The 22614-nt window shown below is 52.8% G+C and overlaps 1 protein-coding gene across 3 annotated transcripts in view; it reads left to right on the forward strand.

Moving 5' to 3' along the window:
* mtcl3a (MTCL family member 3a) overlaps positions 1 to 22614 on the forward strand; it is a 58040-nt gene that overhangs the window by 18836 nt on the left and 16590 nt on the right. Inside the window, exons 3-6 of one of the 3 annotated variants that reach the window (XM_065027285.1) lie at positions 1233 to 1499; positions 15499 to 15987; positions 17839 to 17921; positions 19347 to 22145. In XM_065027285.1, coding sequence (XP_064883357.1) covers positions 1233 to 1499; positions 15499 to 15987; positions 17839 to 17921; positions 19347 to 22110 — 3603 coding nt within the window. In that variant the 3' untranslated portion in view covers positions 22111 to 22145. Of the gene's footprint in view, positions 1 to 1232; positions 1500 to 1804; positions 1852 to 15498; positions 15988 to 17838; positions 17922 to 19346; positions 22146 to 22614 lie in introns of those variants that run through there. The other 2 variants (XM_065027287.1, XM_065027286.1) reach the window with 2 other exon arrangements.

Consider the following 22614-nt stretch of genomic DNA (forward strand, 5'->3'; position numbering starts at 1 on the left):
GCAGATGGGTCCAGAGACAGACAGGGAGATAGCTGCAGATGGATCCAGAGACAGACAGGGAGATAGCTGCAGATGGGTCCAGAGACAGACAGGGAGATAGCTGCAGATGGGTCCAGAGACAGACAGGGAGATAGCTGCAGATGGGTCCAGAGACAGACAGGGAGATAGCTGTAGATGGGTCCAGAGACACACAGGGAGATAGCTGCAGATAGGTCCAGAGACGGACAGGGAGATAGTTGTAGATGGGTCCAGAGACGGATAGGGAGATAGCTGTAGATGGGTCCAGAGACAGGCAGGGAGATAGCTGTAGATGGGTCCAGAGACAGACAGGGAGATAGCTGTAGATGGGTCCAGAGACAGACAGGGAGATAGCTGTAGATGGGTCCAGAGACAGACAGGGAGATAGCTGTAGATGGGTCCAGAGACAGACAGGGAGATAGCTGTAGATGGGTCCAGAGACAGACAGGGAGATAGCTGCAGAGACAGACAGGGAGACAGGACTGTGTAGAGGCAGCTGTGATATCCTGTCAGATGATGAGAGATGGAGACAGAGGGAGGAGAGGTTGACCATGAACTCCTCTGAGTTATGATCTTTTAATCCCTTCCATCCGTTCTCTGAATTCTCCCTTTTCCTCTCCTCCCTCTGGTCCTTCTCTCCCTCCGCCCCTTTTCCTGACACTCCCTGACATTCTCTCCCACCTAATTCTCTTTGCCTGCCATCTCTCCCTGCCTTTCTCTCTCTCTACTCCATCTCTCCCTGCCTCTCTCTCTCTACTTCTCCATCTCCCTCTCTCCCTGCCTCTCTCTCCTCTACTCCTCCTTCTCCATATCTCCCTGCCTCTCTCTCTCTCTCTCTCTCTCTCTACTCCTCCTTCTCCATCTCTCCCTGCCTCTCTCTCTCTACTCCTCCTTCTCCATCTCTCCCTGCCTCTCTCTCTCTACTCCCCATTCTCCATCTCCCTCTCTCCCTGCCTCTCTCTCTCTACTAATCATCCTCCATCTCCCTCTATCCCTGCCTCTCTCTCTCTACTCCTCCTTCCCCATCTCTCCCTGCCTCTCTCTCTCTCTCTCTACACCCCGTTCTCCATCTCCCTCTCTCCCTACCTGCCTCCCTCTCTCCTTGCCTCTCTCTCTCTACACCCCCTTCTCCATCTCCTTCTCTCTCCCTCTCTCCCTGCCTGCCTCTCTCTCTACTCCTCCGTCTCCCCCTCCATCTCTCTCTTCCTGTCCAGTTGGAGGCTAGAGGAGGTCCTGTCGTTGAGCTGGGGCTGAGAACTCAGAGTCCAGAGCCCAAGGGGAGTCCTCTACAGTGGGGGGACAGAGAGCAGCAGAGGAGGCTGCTGGTCGACACCCACACGGCCGCCATGGACCTGCGCTGTCGGCTGGAGCTCAGCGAGAAGGGCTGGGTCCGAGAGAAGTCTGAACTGATGGAGAGATTCAACTCTGAGAGGAAGGAGTGGGAGAGCCAGCTGGGAGACATGCAGAGGAAAATAGAGGAGGTGAGAGGAGGGGAGGGCAGGGGGAGAGGGGGAGAGGGGAGGAGGAGGAGGAGGAGGGGGAGGAGAGGGGGAGGGGAGGGGAGGGAGGGGAGAGGAGGAGGAGAGGAGAGGAGAGGAGAGGAGAGGAGAGGAGAGGAGAGGAGAGGAGAGGAGAGGAGAGGAGAGGAGGGGAGGGGAGGGGAGAGGAGGGGAGGGGGAGAAAGGGGAGGGGAGGGGAGAAGAGAGGAAAATAGAGGAGTTGAGAGGAGGGGAGGGGAGGAGAGGTGAGAGGAGGGGAGGGAGGAGGGGAGAGGAGGGGAGGAGGAAGGAGTGGGAGAGCCAGCTGGGAGACATGCAGAGGAAAATAGAGGAGGTGACAGGAGGGGAGGGGAGGGGAGGTGGTGAGAGGAGGAGGTCCTGACACCGGACCTGTAGCCTGGTATTTGAAGCCTGTAGCCTGGTCTTTGAAGCCTGTAGCCTGGTCTTTGAAGCCTGTAGCCTGGTCTTTGAAGCCTGTAGCCTGGTATTTGAAGCCTGTAGCCTGGTCTTTGAAGCCTGTAGCCTGGTCTTTGAAGCCTGTAGCCTGGTCTTTGAAGCCTGTAGCCTGGTATTTGAAGCCTGTAGCCTGGTCTTTGAAGCCTGTAGCCTGGTCTTTGAAGCCTGTAGCCTGGTCTTGCCCAACTCATATGGTCATTGAACATTGGAGTTTTTGTCATGACAATAACCATAGCAGTTGGAAAGACAGAACAGGTCTGGGACCAGGCTAGGTTGGCTGAGCTGTAGAGACAGAACAGGTCTGGGACCAGGCTAGGTTGGCTGAGGTGTAGAGACAGAACAGGTCTGGGACCAGGCTAGGTTGGCTGAGCTGTAGAGACAGAACAGGTCTGGGACCAGGCTAGGTTGGCTGAGCTGTAGAGACAGAACAGGTCTGGGACCAGGCTAGGTTGGCTGAGCTGTAGAGACAGAACAGGTCTGGGACCAGGCTAGGTTGGCTGAGCTGGAAAGACAGAACAGGTCTGGGACCAGGCTAGGTTGGCTGAGCTGTAGAGACAGAACAGGTCTGGGACCAGGCTAGGTTGGCTGAGCTGGAAAGACAGAACAGGTCTGGGACCAGGCTAGGTTGGCTGAGCTGTAGAGACAGAACAGGTCTGGGACCAGGCTAGGTTGGCTGAGCTGTAGATTGGTTGCCGTACCAGGCGGTGATACAGTCCGACAGGATGCTTTACCATTCGGTCATCAGATTTGCCACCAAATGCTCCTTATAGGACACATCACTGCACTCTGTACTCCTCTGTAAACTGGTCATCTCTGTATACTCGTCGCAAGACCCACTGGTTGATGCTTATTTATAAAACCCTCTTAGGCCTCACTCCCCCCTATCTGAGATATCTACTGCAGCCCTCATCCTCCACATACAACACCTGTTCACTCCCCCCTATCTGAGATATCTACTGCAGCCCTCATCCTCCACATACAACACCCGTTCTGTCGTTCACATTCTGTTAAAGGTCCCCAAAGCACACACATCCCTGGGTCACTACTCTTTTCAGTTCTCTGCAGCTAGCGACTGGAACGAGCTGCAGCAAACACTCAAACTGGACAGTTTTATCTCAATCTCTTCGTTCAAAGACTCAATCATGGACACTCTTACTGACAGTTGTGGCTGCTTTGTGTGATGTATTGATGTCTCTACCTTCTTGCTGTTGTCTCTACCTTCTTGCTGTTGTCTCTACCTTCTTGCTGTTGTCTCTACCTTCTTGCTGTTGTCTCTACCTTCTTGTTGTTGTCTCTACCTTCTTGCTGTTGTCTCTACCTTCTTGCTGTTGTCTCTACCTTCTTGCTGTTGTCTCTACCTTCTTGCTGTTGTCTCTACCTTCTTGCTGTTGTCTCTACCTTCTTGCTGTTGTCTCTACCTTCTTGCTGTTGTCTCTACCTTCTTGCTGTTGTCTCTACCTTCTTGCTGTTGTCTCTACCTTCTTGCTGTTGTCTCTACCTTCTTGCCCTTCTTGCTGTTGTCTCTACCTTCTTGCTGTTGTCTCTACCTTCTTGCCCTTTGTGTTGTTGTCTCTACCTTCTTGCTGTTGTCTCTACCTTCTTGCTGTTGTCTCTACCTTCTTGCCCTTTGTGTTGTTGTCTCTACCTTCTTGCTGTTGTCTCCACCTTCTTGCTGTTGTCTCTACCTTCTTGCCCTTTGTGTTGTTGTCTCTACCTTCTTGCTGTTGTCTCTACCTTCTTGTTGTTGTCTCTACCTTCTTGCTGTTGTCTCTACCTTCTTGTTGTTGTCTCTACTTCTTGCTGTTGTCTTGCCCTTTGTGTTGTTGTCTCTACCTTCTTGCCCTTTGTGTTGTTGTCTCTACCTTCTTGCTGTTGTCTCTACCTTCTTGCTGTTGTCTCTACCTTCTTGTTGTTGTCTCTACCTTCTTGCTGTTGTCTCTACCTTCTTGCCCTTTGTGTTGTTGTCTCCACCTTCTTGTTGTTGTCTCTACCTTCTTGTTGTTGTCTCCACCTTCTTGTTGTTGTCTCTACCTTCTTGCTGTTGTCTCTACCTTCTTGCTGTTGTCTCTACCTTCTTGCTGTTGTCTCTACCTTCTTGTTGTTGTCTCCACCTTCTTGTTGTTGTCTCTACCTTCTTGCTGTTGTCTCTACCTTCTTGCCCAATAATGTTTGTGTCATGTTTTGTGCTGCTACCATGTTGTTGTCATGTGTTGCTACCACCATGTTGTTGCTACCATGTTGTTGTCATGTTGTGTTGCTACCATGTTGTTGCTACCATGTTGTGTTGCTACCATGTTGTTGTCATGTTGTGTTGCTACCATGTGATTGTCATGTTGTGTTGCTACCATGTTGTTGTCATGTTGTGTTGCTACCATGTGGTTGTCATGTTGTGTTGCTACCATGTTGTTGTCATGTTGTGTTGCTGCCTTGCTATGTGGTTGTCTTGGGTCTCTCTTTATGTAGTGTTGTGTTGTCTCTCTTTATGTAGTGTTGTCTTTGGGTCTCTCTTTATGTAGTGTTGTCTTTGGGTCTCTCTTTATGTTGTGTTGCTGCCATGCTGTGTGGTTGTCTTGGGTCTCTCTTTATGTAGTGTTGTCTTGGGTCTCTCTTTATGTAGTGTTGTCTTGGGTCTCTCTTTATGTAGTGTTGTCTTGGGTCTCTCTTTATGTAGTGTTGTCTTGGGTCTCTCTTTATGTAGTGTTGTCTTGGGTCTCTCTTTATGTAGTGTTGTCTTGGGTCTCTTTATGTAGTGTTGTCTTCTCTCTCTTTTATGTAGTGTTGTCTTGGGTCTCTCTTTATGTAGTGTTGTCTTGGGTCTCTCTTTATGTAGTGTTGTCTTAGGTCTCTCTTTATGTTGTGGTGTCGCTCTTGTCGTGATGTGTGTTTTGTCCTATATTTTTATTGAATTTATTTTTAAATCCCCCGTCCCCGCAGGAGGCCTTTTTTGGTGAGAGGGGGGAGGAGAGTGAGAGGTGGGAGGAGAGAGGTGGGAGGAGAGTGAGAGGTGGGAGGAGAGAGGTGGGAGGAGAGTGAGAGGTGGGAGGAGAGAGGTGGGAGGAGAGTGAGAGGTGGGCTGAGAGGTGGGAGGAGAGAGGTGGGAGGTCTGAGAGGTGGGAGCTGAGAGGTGGGAGGAGAGTGAGAGGTGGGAGGAGAGAGGTGGGAGGAGACCTGAGCTGTGAGAGGTGGGAGGAGAGTGAGAGGTGGGAGGAGAGAGGTTCTGAGTTGTGAGAGGTGGGAGGAGAGTGAGAGGTGGCAGGACCTTCTTGAGAGGTGGGAGGAGAGTGAGAGGGGGAGGAGAGAGGTGGGACCTTCTTGAGAGGTGGGAGGAGAGTGAGAGGTGGGAGGAGAGAGGTGGGAGGAGAGTGTCTGAGAGGGGGAGGAGAGAGGTGGGAGGAGAGTGAGCTGTTGAGTGAGAGGTGGGAGGAGAGAGGTGGGAGGACCTTCTTGGGGTTGGAGAGAGGTGGGAGGAGAGGAGAGGGGGAGGAGAGAGGTGGGAGGACCTGAGAGGTGGGAGGAGAGTGGAGGAGGGGGAGAGAGAGGTGGGAGGAGAGTGAGAGGGGGAGGAGAGAGGTGGGAGGAGAGTGAGAGGTGGGAGGAGAGAGGTGGGAGGAGAGTGAGAGGTGGGTTGTCTCTGAGAGGTGGGAGGAGAGTGAGAGGAGGGAGGAGAGAGGTGGGAGGAGAGTTGAGGGGGAGTTGTCTCTGAGAGGTGGGAGCTGTTGAGTGAGAGGTGGGAGGAGAGAGGTTGAGAGGGGGAGGAGAGAGGTTGTCTGAGAGGTGGGAGGAGAGTGAGAGGTCTGAGAGGGGGAGGAGAGTGAGAGGGGGAGGAGAGAGGTGGGACCTTCTTGCTGAGGTCTCTAGAGGTGGGAGGTTGTGAGAGGTGGGAGGAGAGAGGTGGGAGGAGAGTGAGAGGGGGAGGGAGAGAGGTGGGACCTTCTTGCTGAGACCTTCTTGAGAGCCTGTGGGACCTTTGAGAGGTGGGAGGACCTGAGAGGTCTCTAGGGGGAGGAGAGAGGGGGAGGAGAGTGAGAGGTGGGAGGAGAGAGGCTGGAGTCTGAGAGGTTCTTGTGAGAGGTGGCAGGAGAGTGAGAGGTGGGAGGAGAGGTGGAGAAAGGGAAGCTGAGAGAGGGGGAGGAGAGGAGAGAGGGGTTGTTCTTGAGAGGTTGTCTCTACCTGAGAGGTGGGAGGAGAGTGAGAGGTGGGAGGAGAGGTGGAGAAAGGGAAGGAGAGAGGGGGAGGAGAGGGTTGGGGGGACCTTCTTGGGGTTGGAGAGAGGTGGGAGGAGTTGAGAGGTGGGACCTTCTTGCTGGTGGGAGGAGAGAGGTGGCTCTCTGAGAGGGGGAGGAGAGTGAGAGGTGGGAGGAGAGAGGTGGGAGGAGACCTGAGAGGGGGGAGAGAGAGGTGGGAGGAGAGTGAGAGGGGGGAGCTGGTGGGAGGAGAGTGAGAGGTGGGAGGAGACCTGAGAGGGGTTGTCTCTAGGTGGGAGGAGAGTGAGAGGGGGAGTCTCTAGGTGGGAGGAGAGTGAGAGGTGGGAGGAGAGAGGTGGGAGGACCTGAGAGGTGGTTGTCTCTAGGTGGGAGGAGAGTGAGAGGTGCTGTGAGTCTCTACCTTCTTGCTGTTGGGAGGAGAGTGTCTCTAGGGGGAGGCTGTTGAGGTGGGAGGAGAGTGAGAGGTGAGGAGAGAGGTGGGAGGCTGTGAGAGGGGGAGGAGAGAGGTGGGACCTTCTTGCTGAGAGGTGGGACCTTCTGAGAGGGGGAGGAGAGTGACCTTCTTGCTGAGGTTGTCTCTAGAGAGGTTGTTGTGAGAGGTGGGACCTTCTTGAGAGGTGGGAGGAGAGAGGTGGGAGGAGCTGAGAGGGGGAGGAGAGAGGTGGGAGGCTGTGAGAGGGGGACCTTCTTGAGAGGTGGGACCTTCTTGCTGAGAGGTGGGAGGACCTTCTTGAGAGGTGGGAGGAGAGTGCTGTTGAGGGGGACCTTCTTGCTGTTGAGGTGGGACCTTCTTGCTGTTGTCTCTAGGAGAGTGAGAGGTGGGTTGAGTGAGAGGTGGCAGGACCTTGAGAGGTGGGAGGAGAGGTGGAGAAAGGGAAGGCCCTTCTTGCTGGAGTCTCTACCTTCTTGCTGTTGTCTCTACCTTCTTGCTGTTGAGACCTTCTTGCTGTTGAGAGGTGGGAGGAGAGGTGGCTGTTGTCTCTAGAGAGGGGGAGGAGAGGAGACCTTCTTGCTGAGAGGGGGACCTTCTTGCTGGGAGGAGAGTGACCTTCTTGAGTGAGTTGTGGGAGGAGAGGTGGAGAAAGGGAAGGAGAGAGGGGCTGTTGAGGAGAGAGGGGGGGCTGTTGGGAGGAGAGTGAGAGGTGGGAGGAGAGGTGGAGAAAGGGAAGGAGCTGTTGGAGGAGAGTGAGGAGAGGTTGAGGTGGGAGGAGGGGGAGGCTGTTGTGGGAGGAGAGTGGGAGGAGGTGGGAGGAGAGGTGGAGAAAGGGAAGGAGAGAGGGGGAGGAGAGGAGAGAGGGGGCTGAGAGGGGGAGGACCTTCTTGCTGTTGGAGGTGGGAGGAGAGGTGGAGAAAGGGTCTCTAGGGGGAGGAGAGTGTTGGTGGGAGGAGAGGGGGACCTTCTTGGGGTTGAGAGAGGTGGGAGCTGTTGAGAGGGGGAGGAGAGGTGGGAGGTCTCTACCTTCTTGCTGGGGGACCTTCTTGAGGGGGAGGAGACCTTCTTGTGGGTTGAGAGTGAGAGGTGGGAGGCTCCTTCTTGTGGAGAAAGGGTCTCTACCTTCTTGAGGTTGAGGGGGAGGTCTCTACCTTCTTGCTGAGAGGTGGGAGGAGAGGTGGAGAAAGGGAAGGAGAGAGGGGGAGGAGAGGAGAGAGGGGAGTTGAGGGGACCTTCTTGTGGGAGTTGAGGTGGAGAAAGGGAAGGAGAGAGGGGCTGTTGTCTCTGAGAGGTGGGAGGAGAGGGGTCTCTACCTTCTTGCTGGGAAGTCTCTACCTGGGCTTGAGAGGGGGAGGAGAGGTGGGAGGAGAGAGGTGGGAGTTGAGGGGGAGGAGAGAGGTGGGAGAGGTGGAGACCTTCTTGCTGGGAGGAGAGTGAGAGGGGGAGGAGAGGTGGAGAAAGGGAAGGAGTTGAGGGGGAGGAGAGGTGGGTCTCTACCTTTTCTGAGAGAGAGAGAGGGGGAGTTGAGGTGGAGAAAGGGAAGCTGAGAGGGGGACCTTCTTGGTGGAGAAAGGGAAGGAGAGAGGGGTTGGAGAGACGTGGGAGGCTGGAGTCTGGGAGGAGAGAGGTGGGAGGAGAGGAGAGAGGAGGTTGGAGAGAGGTTCTTGAGAGGAGGGAGGAGAGAGGTGGCTGGAGAGGGGGAGGAGAGAGGTGGGAGGAGAGGTGGGAGGAGAGGGGGAGGAGAGGTGGGAGGAGAGAGGTGGGAGGAGAGGTGGAGAAAGGGAAGGAGATGAGAAGGCAGTGGGTAGCTAGGGGAGGCTAGGGGAGGCTAGGAGAGGCTAGGGGAAGCTAGGAGAGGCTAGGAGAGGCTAGGAGACGCTAGGGGAGGCTAGGGGAGGCTAGGACAGACTAGGAGAGGCTAGGGGAGGCTAGGAGAGGCTAGGAGAGGAGAGGCTAGGAGAGGCTAGGAGAGGAGAGGCTAGGGGAGGCTAGGGGAGGCTAGGAGAGGCTAGGAGAGGCTAGGGGAGGCTAGGAGAGGAGAGGCTAGGGGAGGCTAGGAGAGGCTAGGAGAGGCTAGGAGAGGAGAGGCTAGGGGAGGCTAGGAGAGGCTAGGAGAGGCTAGGAGAGGGGAGGCTAGGAGAGGCTAGGAGAGGGGAGGCTAGGGGAGGCTAAGAGAGGCTAGGAGAGGGGAGGCTAGGGGAGGCTAGGAGAGGCTAGGAGAGGAGAGGCTAGGGGAGGCTAGGAGAGGCTAGGAGAGGGGAGGCTAGGAGATTAGCTTCCTAATGAGAAGAGAAATACAAAAGGAACAATCTGCTTTGAACCAACATGTGGATCAGAGAGACATGTTTACCACAGCATAGTCCTCACCTCACTACAGAGAGACATGTTGACCACAGCATAGTCCTCACCTCACTACAGAGAGACAAAGAGACATGTTGACCACAGCATAGTCCTCATCTCACTACAGAGAGACATGTTGACCACAGCATAGTCCTCACCTCACTACAGAGAGACATGTTGACCACAGCATAGTCCTCACCTCACTACAGAGAGACATGTTGACCACAGCATAGTCCTCACCTCACTACAGAGAGACATGTTGACCACAGCATAGTCCTCACCTCACTACAGAGAGACATGTTTACCACAGCATAGTCCTCACCTCACTACAGAGAGACATGTTGACCACAGCATAGTCCTCACCTCACTACAGAGAGACATGTTGACCACAGCATAGTCCTCACCTCACTACAGAGAGACATGTTGACCACAGCATAGTCCTCACCTCACTACAGAGAGACATGTTTACCACAGCATAGTCCTCACCTCACTACAGAGAGACATGTTGACCACAGCATAGTCCTCACCTCACTACAGAGAGACATGTTGACCACAGCATAGTCCTCATCTCACTACAGAGAGACATGTTTACCACAGCATAGTCCTCATCTCACTACAGAGAGACATGTTGACCACAGCATAGTCCTCATCTCACTACAGAGAGACATGTTTACCACAGCATAGTCCTCATCTCACTACAGAGAGACATGTTGACCACAGCATAGTCCTCACCTCACTACAGAGAGACATGTTGACCACAGCATAGTCCTCACCTCACTACAGAGAGACATGTTGACCACAGCATAGTCCTTACCTCACTACAGAGAGACATGTTGACCACAGCATAGTCCTCATCTCACTACAGAGAGACATGTTGACCACAGCATAGTCCTCACCTCACTACAGAGAGACATGTTGACCACAGCATAGTCCTCATCTCACTACAGAGAGACAGAGAGACATGTTGACCACAGCATAGTCCTCACCTCACTACAGAGAGACAGAGAGACATGTTGACCACAGCATAGTCCTCACCTCACTACAGAGAGACATGTTGACCACAGCATAGTCCTCATCTCACTACAGAGAGACAGAGAGACATGTTGACCACAGCATAGTCCTCACCTCACTACAGAGAGACAGAGAGACATGTTGACCACAGCATAGTCCTCACCTCACTACAGAGAGACATGTTTACCACAGCATAGTCCTCACCTCACTACAGAGAGACATGTTGACCACAGCATAGTCCTTACCTCACTACAGAGAGACATGTTGACCACAGCATAGTCCTCACCTCACTACAGAGAGACAGAGAGACATGTTGACCACAGCATAGTCCTCACCTCACTACAGAGAGACAGAGAGACATGTTTACCACAGCATAGTCCTTACCTCACTACAGAGAGACATGTTGACCACAGCATAGTCCTCACCTCACTACAGAGAGACAGAGAGACATGTTGACCACAGCATAGTCCTGACCTCACTACAGAGAGACAGAGAGACATGTTGACCACAGCATAGTCCTCACCTCACTACAGAGAGACATGTTGACCACAGCATAGTCCTCACCTCACTACAGAGAGACAGAGAGACATGTTTACCACAGCATAGTCCTCACCTCACTACAGAGAGACATGTTGACCACAGCATAGTCCTCACCTCACTACAGAGAGACAGAGAGACATGTTTACCACAGCATAGTCCTCACCTCACTACAGAGAGACATGTTTACCACAGCATAGTCCTCACCTCACTACAGAGAGACATGTTGACCACAGCATAGTCCTGACCTCACTACAGAGAGACATGTTTACCACAGCATAGTCCTCACTACAGAGAGACATGTTGACCACAGCATAGTCCTCACCTCACTACAGAGAGACATGTTTACCACAGCATAGTCCTCACCTCACTACAGAGAGACATGTTGACCACAGCATAGTCCTCACCTCACTACAGAGAGACAGAGAGACATGTTGACCACAGCATAGTCCTGACCTCACTACAGAGAGACAGAGAGACATGTTGACCACAGCATAGTCCTGACCTCACTACAGAGAGACAGAGAGACATGTTGACCACAGCATAGTCCTCACCTCACTACAGAGAGACATGTTGACCACAGCATAGTCCTCACTACAGAGAGACATGTTGACCACAGCATAGTCCTCACTACAGAGAGACATGTTGACCACAGCATAGTCCTCACTACAGAGAGACATGTTGACCACAGCATAGTCCTCACTACAGAGAGACAGAGAGACATGTTGACCACAGCATAGTCCTCACTACAGAGAGACATGTTGACCACAGCATAGTCCTCACTACAGAGAGACATGTTGACCACAGCATAGTCCTCACCTCACTACAGAGAGACATGTTGACCACAGCATAGTCCTCACCTCACTACAGAGAGACATGTTGACCACAGCATAGTCCTGACCTCACTACAGAGAGACATGTTGACCACAGCATAGTCCTCACCTCACTACAGAGAGACAGAGAGACATGTTTACCACAGCATAGTCCTCACCTCACTACAGAGAGACAGAGAGACATGTTTACCACAGCATAGTCCTGACCTCACTACAGAGAGACATGTTGACCACAGCATAGTCCTCACCTCACTACAGAGAGACAGAGAGACATGTTTACCACAGCATAGGACCTCACTACAGAGAGACATGTTGACCACAGCATAGTCCTCAACAGAGAGACAGAGAGACATGTTGACCACAGCATAGTCCTCATCTCACTACAGAGAGACATGTTGACCACAGCATAGTCCTCACCTCACTACAGAGAGAGAGACATGTTGACCACTAGGACATGTTGACCACAGCATAGTCCTCAGGGAGGCTACAGAGAGACATGTTGACCACAGCATAGTCCTCACCTCACTACAGAGAGACATGCTGAGGACAGCATAGGGACCTCACTACAGAGAGACATGTTTACCACAGCATAGGGACCTCACTACAGAGAGACATGTTGACCACAGCATAGTCCTCACCTCACTACAGAGAGACATGTTGACCACAGCATAGTCCTCACCTCACTACAGAGAGCAGAGAGACATGTTTACCACAGCATAGGGACCTCACTACAGAGAGACATGCTGACCACAGCATAGTCCTCACCTCACTACAGAGAGACATGCTGACCACAGCATAGTCCTCACCTCACTACAGAGAGACAGAGAGACATGTTGACCACAGCATAGTTCACCTCCTAATGAGAAGAGAAATACAGAGAGACATGTTGAACAATCCTCACCTCACTACAGAGAGACATGTTGGCACAGCATTTCACCTCACTACAGAGAGACATGTTGAACAGCAAGTCCTCACCTCACTACAGAGAAAAACAGCATAGACAGAGAGACATGTTTACCACAGCATAGTCCTCACCTCACTACAGAGAGACATGTTTACCACAGCATAGTCCTCACCTCACTACAGAGAGACAGAGAGACATGTTGACCACAGCATAGTCCTCACCTCACTACAGAGAGACATGTTGACCACAGCATAGTCCTCATCTCACTACAGAGAGACAGAGAGACATGTTTACCACAGCATAGTCCTCATCTCACTACAGAGAGACATGTTGACCACAGCATAGTCCTCACCTCACTACAGAGAGACATGTCTACCACAACATAGTCCTCACCTCACTACAGAGAGACATGTTGACCACAGCATAGTCCTCACCTCACTACAGAGAGACATGTTGACCACAGCATAGTCCTCACCTCACTACAGAGAGACATGTTGACCACAGCATAGTCCTCACCTCACTACAGAGAGACATGTTGACCACAGCATAGTCCTCACCTCACTACAGAGAGACAGAGACACAGAGAGACAGAGAGGCACAGACACGGAGAGGCAGAGAGACACAGAGAGACAGACACAGAGAGGCAGAGACACAGAGAGACAGAGAGGCACAGACACGGAGAGGCAGAGGGAACAGAGTGCCATTTGGGAGGCATCCATTCTGAAATATTTCTCCAGATTGGGGGGTGGTAGGAGGGGAAAGGTCATTCGTTCAGTTTAGCACTCTCAGTCTGTGGTCAGTTGTGTTTTTCTCTGGGTGTGTATCCTGAGGAGTGAGTTGTGTGTTTCTCTGAGTGCGTATCCTGAGGAGTGAGTTGTGTTTTTCTCTGGGTGTGTATCCTGAGGAGTGAGTTGTGTGTTTCTCTGGGTGTGTATCCTGAGGAGTGAGTTGTGTGTTTCTCTGAGTGTGTATCCTGAGGAGTGATCCTGAGGAGTGAGTTGTGTGTTTCTCTGGGTTTCTCTGTGTATCCTGAGGAGTGAGTTGTGTGTTTCTCTGGGTGTGTATCCTGAGGAGACTGTATCCTGAGTTGTGTGTTTCTCTGAGTGCGTATCCTGAGGAGTGAGTTGTGTTTTTCTCTGGGTGTATCCTGAGGAGTGAGTTGTGTGTTTCTCTGGGTGTGTATCCTGAGGAGTGAGTTGTGTTTTTCTCTGGGTGTATCCTGAGGAGTGAGTTGTGTGTTTCTCTGGGTGTGTATCCTAAGGAGTGAGTTGTGTTTTTCTCTGGGTGTATCCTGAGGAGTGAGTTGTGTGTTTCTCTGGGTGTGTATCCTGAGGAGTGAGTTGTGTGTTTCTCTGGGTGTGTATCCTGAGGAGTGAGTTGTGTGTTTCTCTGGGTGTGTATCCTGAGGAGTGAGTTGTGTGTTTCTCTGGGTGTGTATCCTGAGGAGTGAGTTGTGTGTTTCTCTGGGTGTGTATCCTGAGGAGTGAGTTGTGTGTTTCTCTGGGTGTGTATCCTAAGGAGTGAGTTGTGTGTTTCTCTGGGTGTGTATCCTGAGGAGTGAGTTGTGTGTTTCTCTGGGTGTGTATCCTGAGGAGTGAGTTGTGTTGTTGTGGTTTCTGTCGTGGTTTCCAGATGTGTTTTTATGTATGGTCCTCAATGCCTTTATTTCTATGGCTGTGTACTCCATACTTCTGTAACCTAAATGTCATCCAAAATGTCATCTACGTTAGCACCAAAAGTCGTTATATCACGAGAGGGCCATAAACAATATCTAGTAATGCCACGTACTCCAAGTCGTTATATCACGAGAGGACCATAAACAATATCTAGTAATGCCACGTACTCCAAGTCGTTATATCACGAGAGGGCCATAAACAATATCTAGTAATGCCACGTACTCCAAGTCGTTATATCACGAGAGGGCCATAAACAATATCTAGTAATGCCACGTACTCCAAGTCGTTATATCACGAGAGGGCCATAAACAATATCTAGTAATGCCACGTACTCCAAGAAAGGTACAAGTCGATATAAATTTCTGAGGTCTCGTCATTTCTTGAGGACACAAACTCAAGTACACAGTACAAATATGATACAATATTTTCAGTATTTTATACAGCCTATTTCCTATTCAACAAATCTGTATATGAATAAGGCTTGAAATGACTTATATTTTTTCAAAATATACTAGAATCGATTTTATAAAATGACTTTAACCTGTAGAGTATGCCTTGTTAGTGGCTCAACCAGTAAGGTTTCAGCCAGGACTTGATGGACAGTCGGAAGACCGAATGAAATGGTAGGAGGGAGGGACATACAGGCGGTTAGAGACGTACTCCTGTGTCCGTGGTAACCAGGGCTAGTCTTTTTCATCTACGGTGTCCCACAGATCGATTTATAACGTGAAAATGTCTGTCGGAAAAACCCGGTACCAGAACTACGCAGGACTTTTACATCGAAGAGTTTAAAACGTAAACATAATATTAACACTCACAGACCTAGAATGAGATTCTGTTTCTGTGGTAACACTTTACTTCACGCCTTACAGATGTGAAACTTTGTGATTCTGCCCTAATGCATCGTGGGCAAGACCTGTGAAAGCATTTCCTACTGGGCACACACTGGTTGAATCCACCTTGTGTCTAGTCGTCATTTCCCACTGTTCACACACTGGTTGAATCCACGTTGTTTCTAGTCGTCATTTCCCACTGTTCACACACTGGTTGAATCCACGTTGTTTCTAGTCGTCATTTCCCACTGTTCACACACTGGTTGAATCCACGTTGTTTCTAGTCGTCATTTCCCACTGTTCACACACTGGTTGAATCCACGTTGTTTCTAGTCGTCATTTCCCACTGTCCACACACTGGTTGAATCCACGTTGTTTCTAGTCGTCATTTCCCACTGTCCACACACTGGTTGAATCCACGTTCTTTCTAGTCGTCATTTCCCACTGTCCACACACTGGTTGAATCCACGTTGTTTCTAGTCGTCATTTCCCACTGTCCACACACTGGTTGAATCCACGTTATTTCTACATCATTTCTCACTGTCCACACACTGGTTGAATCCACGTTGTTTCTACATAATTTCCCACTGGGCACACACTGGTTGAATCCACGTGGTTTCTAGTCGTCATTTCCCACTGTCCACACACTGGTTGAATCCACGTGGTTTCTAGTCGTCATTTCCCACTGTCCACACACTGGTTGAATCCACGTTGTTTCCCTGTCATTTAAATGATATGACTCTCTCTTCCTAGATGTACAAGGAGGTGAAGGTGAGGCGTGAGGTATCTGGGGAGATGAGAGAACCTGTCGGAGAGATTACAGAGGAAGTCGCCCTGCATGTCAGCGTACATACCACCAGCACAGGATCCAGCATGCTTAGCGACAACTCGACTTCCGACCCCCAGAGCAGCAGCAGCCAATCAGAGCCCATCGACCAACGCGGCTCCTACCCCCGTCGTCACGGCAACGACGACTTCGCCGCCCACAGAAACCGGGCGGATCACCGTGGCGACAGAGGAAACCCCTGTAACTATGACGACTGTGTCGGTAACCAGGAAGTGGACATGGCGGAACTGGAAGCCATCCTGCGAGGGGTTGACAGAGACTCTCCCTCTAAAGGGGGTGTGGTTAATGTCCGTCGCTCCTCCCACGGTGGATCTAGTGTAGGAGTGACCCACAACACAGAGATGAGCTCCGGGACATGGAGTGACAAGATGGAGAATACTACAGCCCTCAATGCCGTGAGTCACCACAACGTTCTGTCGTCTATGGCTCCACCCTCTGAAGTCTATTTTGGTCTTTAGTAATGTACATCTCTCCCTCCCTCCTCTACTCTCTCTCTCCTTCTCTCTCTCTCCCTCCTCTACTCTCTCTCTCCTCTCTCTCTCCCTCCTCTACTCTCTCTCTCTCTCTCTCCTTCTCTCGCCCTCCCTCCTCTACTCTCTCTCCTTCTCTCTCTCTCCCTCCTCTACTCTCTCTCTCCTTCTCTCTCTCTCCCTCCTCTACTCTCTCTCTCTCTCTCCTTCTCTCGCCCTCCCTCCTCTACTCTCTCTCCTTCTCTCTCCCTCCCTCCTCTACTCTCTCTCCTTTCTCTCTCTCCCTCCTCTACTCTCTCTCTCCTCTCTCTCTCCCTCCTCTACTCTCTCTCTCCTCTCGCCCTCCCTCCTCTACTCTCTCTCTCCTTCTCTCGCCCTCCCTCTCTCCTCTACTCTCTCTCTCCTTCTCTCTCTCCCTCCCTCCTCTACTCTCTCTCTCCTTCTCTCTCCCTCTCTCCTTCTCTCTCCCTCCCTCCTCTACTCTCTCTCTCCTTCTCTCTCCCTCCCTCCTCTTCTCTCTCCCTCTCTCCCTCTCTCCTTCTCTCTCCCTCTCTCCTTCTCTCTCCCTCTCTCCTTTTCTCTCCCTCTCTCCTTCTCTCTCCCTCCCTCCTCTACTCTCTCTCACCTTCTCCCTCCCTCCTCTACTCTCTCTCTCCTTCTCTCTCCCTCCCTCCTCTACTCTCTTTCTCCTTCTCTCCCTCCCTTCTCTACTCTCTCTCCTTCTCTCTCTCTCTCTCCCTCCCTTCTCTCTCTCTCTCCCTCCCTCCTCTACTCTCTCTCTCCTTCTCTCTCCCTTCCCGCTCTCTCCCTCCCTCCCTCCTCCTCTCTCTCCCTCCCTCCCTCCTCCTCTCTCTCCCTCCCTCCCTCCATCCTCGCTCTCGCCCTCCCTCCCTCCATCCTCGCTCTCGCCCTCCCTCCTCTCGCCCTCCCTCCTCTCGCCCTCCCTCCTCTCTCTCCTTCTGTCTCCCTCTCTCCTCTCTCTCTCTCCCTCCTCTCTCCTTCTCTCTCCCTCCCTCCTCTACTCTCTCTCTCCGTCTCTCTCCCTCCCTCCTCTACTCTCTCTCTCCTTCTCTCTCCCTCCCTCCTCTACTCTCTCTTTCCTTCTCTCTCCCTCCCTCCTCTACTTTCTCTCTCCTTCTCTCTCCCTCCCTCCTCTACTCTCTCTCTCCTTCTCTCTCCCTCCCTCCTCTACTCTCTCTCTCCTTCTCTCTCCCTCCCTCCTCTACTCTCTCTTTCCTTCTCTCTCCCTCCCTCCTCTACTCTCTCTCTCCTTCTCTCTCCCTCCCTCCTCTACTCTCTTTCTCCTTCTCTCCCTCCCTTCTCTACTCTCTCTCCTTCTCTCTCTCTCCCTCCCTCCTCTACTCTCTCTCTCCCTCCCTCCTCTACTCTCTCTCTCCTTCTCTCTCTCTTCCCGCTCTCTCCCTTCCTCCCTCCTCCTCTCTCTCCCTCCCTCCCTCCATCCTCGCTCTCGCCCTCCCTCCATCCTCGCTCTCGCCCTCCCTCCTCTCTCCCTCCCTCCTCTCTCTCTTTCTGTCTCCCTCTCTCCTTCTCTCTCTCTCCTTCTCTCTCTCTTCCTCCTCTCTCTCCGTCTGTCTCCCTCTCTCCTCTCTCTCCCTCTCTCCTCTCTCTCCTTCTGTCTCCCTCTCTCCTCTCTCTCCTTCTGTCTCCCTCTCTCCTCTCTCTCCCTCCTCTCTCTCCTTCTGTCTCCCTCTCTCTCTCTCCTTCTCTCTCTCTCCCTCCTCTCTCTCCTTCTGTCTCCCTCTCTCCTCTCTCTAGGCCCTGAAGGAGATAGCCTGTGTGAGTGAAGAGCTGTGTAGCTACCAGGATGAGATCAGCAGGAAGTCCGGAGGGGACAAGAGGTAAGACTATATCAACAAACTGTTCCCTGTATAGTGCACTACTTTTGACCATGGCCCATAGGGCCGAGTACTGGTTAGATCCAGCCAAGTGCCATAGGGCTCTATGTAGGGAATAGGGTTCCGTTTGGGATACAGTCACTGTCTACCGATGGCTGGATCTAACCAGTCCTCGGCTGGGAGCCCCATGGCACATGGCTGGATCTAACCAGTACTCGGCTGGGAGCCCCATGGCACTTGGCTGGATCTAACCAGTACTCGGCTGGGAGCACCATGGCACTTGGCTGGATCTAACCAGTACTCGGCTGAGAGCACCATGGCACTTGGCTGGATCTAACCAGTACTCGGCTGGGAGCCCCATGGCACTTGGCTGGATCTAACCAGTCCTCGGCTGGGAGCCCCATGGCACATGGCTGGATCTAACCAGTACTCGGCTGGGAGCCCCATGGCACTTGGCTGGATCTAACCAGTCCTCGGCTGGGAGCCCCATGGCACTTGACTGGATATAACCAGTACTCGGCTGGGAGCCCCATGGCACTTGGCTGGATCTAACCAGTCTTCGGCTGGGAGCCCCATGGCACATGGCTGGATCTAACCAGTACTCGGCTGGGAGCACCTTGGCACTTGGTTGGATCTAACCAGTACTCGGCTGAGAGCACCATGGCACTTGGCTGGATCTAACCAGTACTCGGCTGGGAGCCCCATGGCACTTGACTGGATCTAACCAGTCCTCGGCTGGGAGCCCCATGGCACTTGACTGGATCTAACCAGTCCTCGGCTGGGAGCCCCATGGCACTTGGCTGGATCTAACCAGTACTCGGCTGGGAGCACCATGGCACTTGACTGGATCTAACCAGTACTCGGCTGGGAGCCCCATGGCACTTGACTGGATCTAACCAGTACTCGGCTGGGAGCCCCATGGCACTTGGCTGGATCTAACCAGTACTCGGCTGGGAACACCATGGCACTTGACTGGATCTAACCCCTTCTCTGTGTTAAATACCTGGGATACACCCTGTGCTTTTTAAACCCTGCATCCAGAACTAAATGTTGCATTACGAACCACTGGTTCAAATACCAGGCATGCTTGGTCTGCTCCATTTGCCTTAGCAGCCACCAGTCATTATATGAAATACCTGAGAATCCTGGGATGCTGGCTGTGCTTCGTAACAGTTTGAACTTCCTCTCTCTCTGTTCCGTCCTCTGCTCTAGGAGTCACTGTTTCAAATACCTGGGCTGTTTGCTGGGCTTCGTAACAGTTTGAACTTCCTCTCTCTCTGTTCCGTCCTCTGCTCTAGGAGTCACTGTTTCAAATACCTGGGCTGTTTGTTTGGCTTTGTGAGCCCATTCTGCTTGATCTCTCCTAGAGTGGAATTGTTTGAAATAGCTTAAATGCTCACTGTGTTTTGATTCCCTCTCTGCCTTAAGGGGTCGAACCGAGTCCTCGTATTTCCCCGAGGTGGATCATGTTACGACCAGAGAGAGAATGGAGGACCCTGCCTTCAACCTGACGCAGCTGGTAGCTGACCTCAGGGCCCTGGAAGAGGAGAACTGGCTGTCCATCAGGAAGGACCCCACCAGGGGCCCCAGTCAATTCAAGGACCCCGACAGGGGCCCCAGTCACCTCAAGGAGCCCACCAGGGGCCCCAGTCACCTCAAGGAGCCCACCAGGGGCCCCAGTCACCTCAAGGACCCCGCCAGGGGCCCCAGTCACCTCAAGGACCCCACCAGGGGCCCCAGTCTCCTCAAGGACCCCACATCCAAGCCCTCTGAGAGGGAGAGAGAAGCACCTCCGCTCCCCCCTCTGCTGGTTCCTCCTCCTATCCCTCCTCGGACAACATCATGGTACCTCGCCAGCCCCTCCCCTGAACTACAACTACACGTCCCAGAATCCCTCAGTGGCTCAGGCAGGAAGTGCCACAGCCCCTGTCTCCTGTTAGACAGGAAGTGCAGCAGCAGCCCATCGATAGTGAGGAAGTTCGAGGCGATGCTGCAGGAGAACGAGGGGAAAGTTCTGACGAAGGCGGGGTTTACCACCTGCGCTGTTCCCGTTAACTCCCATTGCAACGTGGGCTGTTGCCACAACCGCTGGTCCTTCGGCAGCAGCAAGTCGTCCACCTACGTGCCTGTCCAGAAGAGCCTGTCTGAAGTCAACATAGTGAGTGCTGCTGGGAAGGACTTGATCCACGACTACAGGCCCGTTGAGAAACCTAGAAGTCCTAGAAGCCCTGAGAGAGAGAGTCATGTACAACCTGGAAACAAAGACCTAGCAGTTTCACACATCTGTCTTGACCTTACCTTAGAGTTACCCCCTCCAGGCTCCAACCCTCCAGGCTCCAACCCTCCAGGCTCCAACCCTCCAGACTCCAACCCTCCAGACTCCAACCCTCCAGACTCCAACCCTCCAGGCTCCAACCCTCCAGGCTCCAACCCTCCAGGCCACAGTAGGAATATGATGCTGGAACAGGCCACTGCTGAGTTTAACAGGACTCTCTTCCAGGCTGAGATGGGTCGAGGGATGGAGGACGATGATGTAGAGGACAGTTTTACATCAGCGGGTGTCTCTAAAAGGGGCGTACCAGACGGTACGACGGTATGTGGCGAGGTCACACACGGGGTCACCAGGGAGACGAACTTTGACCTCCCGCCACGGCACGCCACAGAGGTCAGACAGAAGGAGGTGATCTGTGACATCACAGCTCAGAAGCTGAGTTCAGGGATCAAACTGAGCCAGGCCCTGCCCCCATCTGACCCTCATCCAGGGGTCACCGTCAGGACCTTTGACCCCCCTGCCACCTCTGACCTTTCACCCCAACGCCCAGAAGTTGCGTTTAGGAACATGCCTTCTAACCCGGCAACACGCTGCCCTGAGGTCAAACACAAAGCTGGACCCCCCAACAGCCTATCTAAGCCCTCATCCAGGGGTCACCGTCAGGACCTTGGACCCCCCTGCCCTCTGACCTTTCACCCCAACAGCCTATCTAAGCCCACACTGCACAGGTCCATCTCTAGTGAATACAAGCAGCCTGCCCAGACTACACACACGGCTCCAGGACCAGAGGTGAGTGCCAGTCCGAAGAGGGACATCAAGGCCCAAGGAGCGAGGCCTCATTCCGTTAAGTCATGCCCAGCGCCCCAGCCTCCTACAAACCTCAGGCCGAGGCAGGTGGGGCAACCTGGGAGTCGCCCAACCACAACGCAGGACATCCTTAAAGCTGGATCTGGGGGGTCAGGACTCCATGTGCCTGGGGGGTCAGGACTCCATGTGCCTGGGGGGTCAGGACTCCATGTGCCTGTGGGGTCAGGACTCCGTGGTGTAATGAGCGACCAGCCCTGGAAGCCCCTGACTCTGGCTGCGTTACGTCCATCTGACTCCAGGTCTAATTACGGAGCTGTGGAGAGGATCCTGAAGAGCTACGAGAACACTGCCTGGAGCCAGCGGTACCAGAACCATACCCAACCCACTGAGTCCAGCCCTAACGCTGGACCCAGCCTCAGCCCTGACCCTGGTCCCAACCTCAGCCCTAACCCTGGTCTCAGCCCCAGTCCTAACCCTGGTCTCAGCCCCAGTCCTAACCCTGGTCTCAGCCCCAGTCCTAACCCTGGTCTCAGTCCTAACTCTGGTCTCAGCCCCAGTCCTAACCCTGGTCCCAGCCCCAGTCCTAACCCTGGTCCCAGCCCCAGTCCTAACCCTGGTCTCAGCCCCAGTCCTAACCCTGGTCTCAGCCCCAGTCCTAACCCTGGTCTCAGCCCCAGTCCTAACCCTGGTCTCAGCCCCAGTCCTAACCCTGGTCTCAGCCCCAGTCCTAACCCTGGTCCCAGCCCCAGACAGGAAGAGGAACTCATGGATCTTCTGGAGGAGATGATGGATAAGGATTACTGGGATCAGTCAGGCCCTGCCTCTGGACACTCCTCCCACACACACTCTCACCACAGCCAGCTGACCAGCTCCCACAGAGAGACGAGGCTAACCATGCAGGTGGGTACAGTGTTAAAACACATGAATACACACACACACACACACACACACACACACACACACTCTCACCACAGCCAGCTGACCAGCTCCCACAGAGAGACGAGGCTAACCATGCAGGTGGGTACAGTGTTAAAACGCATGAATACACACACACACACACACACACACACACACACACACACACACACACTCACTCTCACCACAGCCAGCTGACCAGCTCCCACAGAGAGACGAGGCTAACCATGCAGGTGGGTACAGTGTTAAAACGCAGACGCATGAATACACACACACACACACACACACACACACACCATTGTGTTTATTCTGTGGAATAGTTTGACTTGTTGATCAAACTTCTTCAGGCTCTCTAACACATTTAAGTGGCAAAATCTGCATCCCAGAATGGTTCCTATGTGTCCTGGTTGACAGTAATACCATACAGGGTTCTATTAATGGTTTCTATGTGTCCTGGTTGAGAGTAATACCATACAGGGTTCTATTAATGGTCCCTATGTGTCCTGGTTGACAGTAATACCATCCAGGGTTCTATTAATGGTCCCTATGTGTCCTGGTTGACAGTAATACCATCCAGGGTTCTATTAATGGTTCCTATGTGTCCTGGTTGAGAGTAATACCATACAGGGTTCTATTAATGGTCCCTATGTGTCCTGGTTGACAGTAATACCATCCAGGGTTCTATTAATGGTCCCCTAGTCC

This window comes from Oncorhynchus nerka, linkage group LG14, assembly GCF_034236695.1.
Source record: "Oncorhynchus nerka isolate Pitt River linkage group LG14, Oner_Uvic_2.0, whole genome shotgun sequence".
Lineage (NCBI taxonomy): Eukaryota > Metazoa > Chordata > Actinopteri > Salmoniformes > Salmonidae > Oncorhynchus > Oncorhynchus nerka.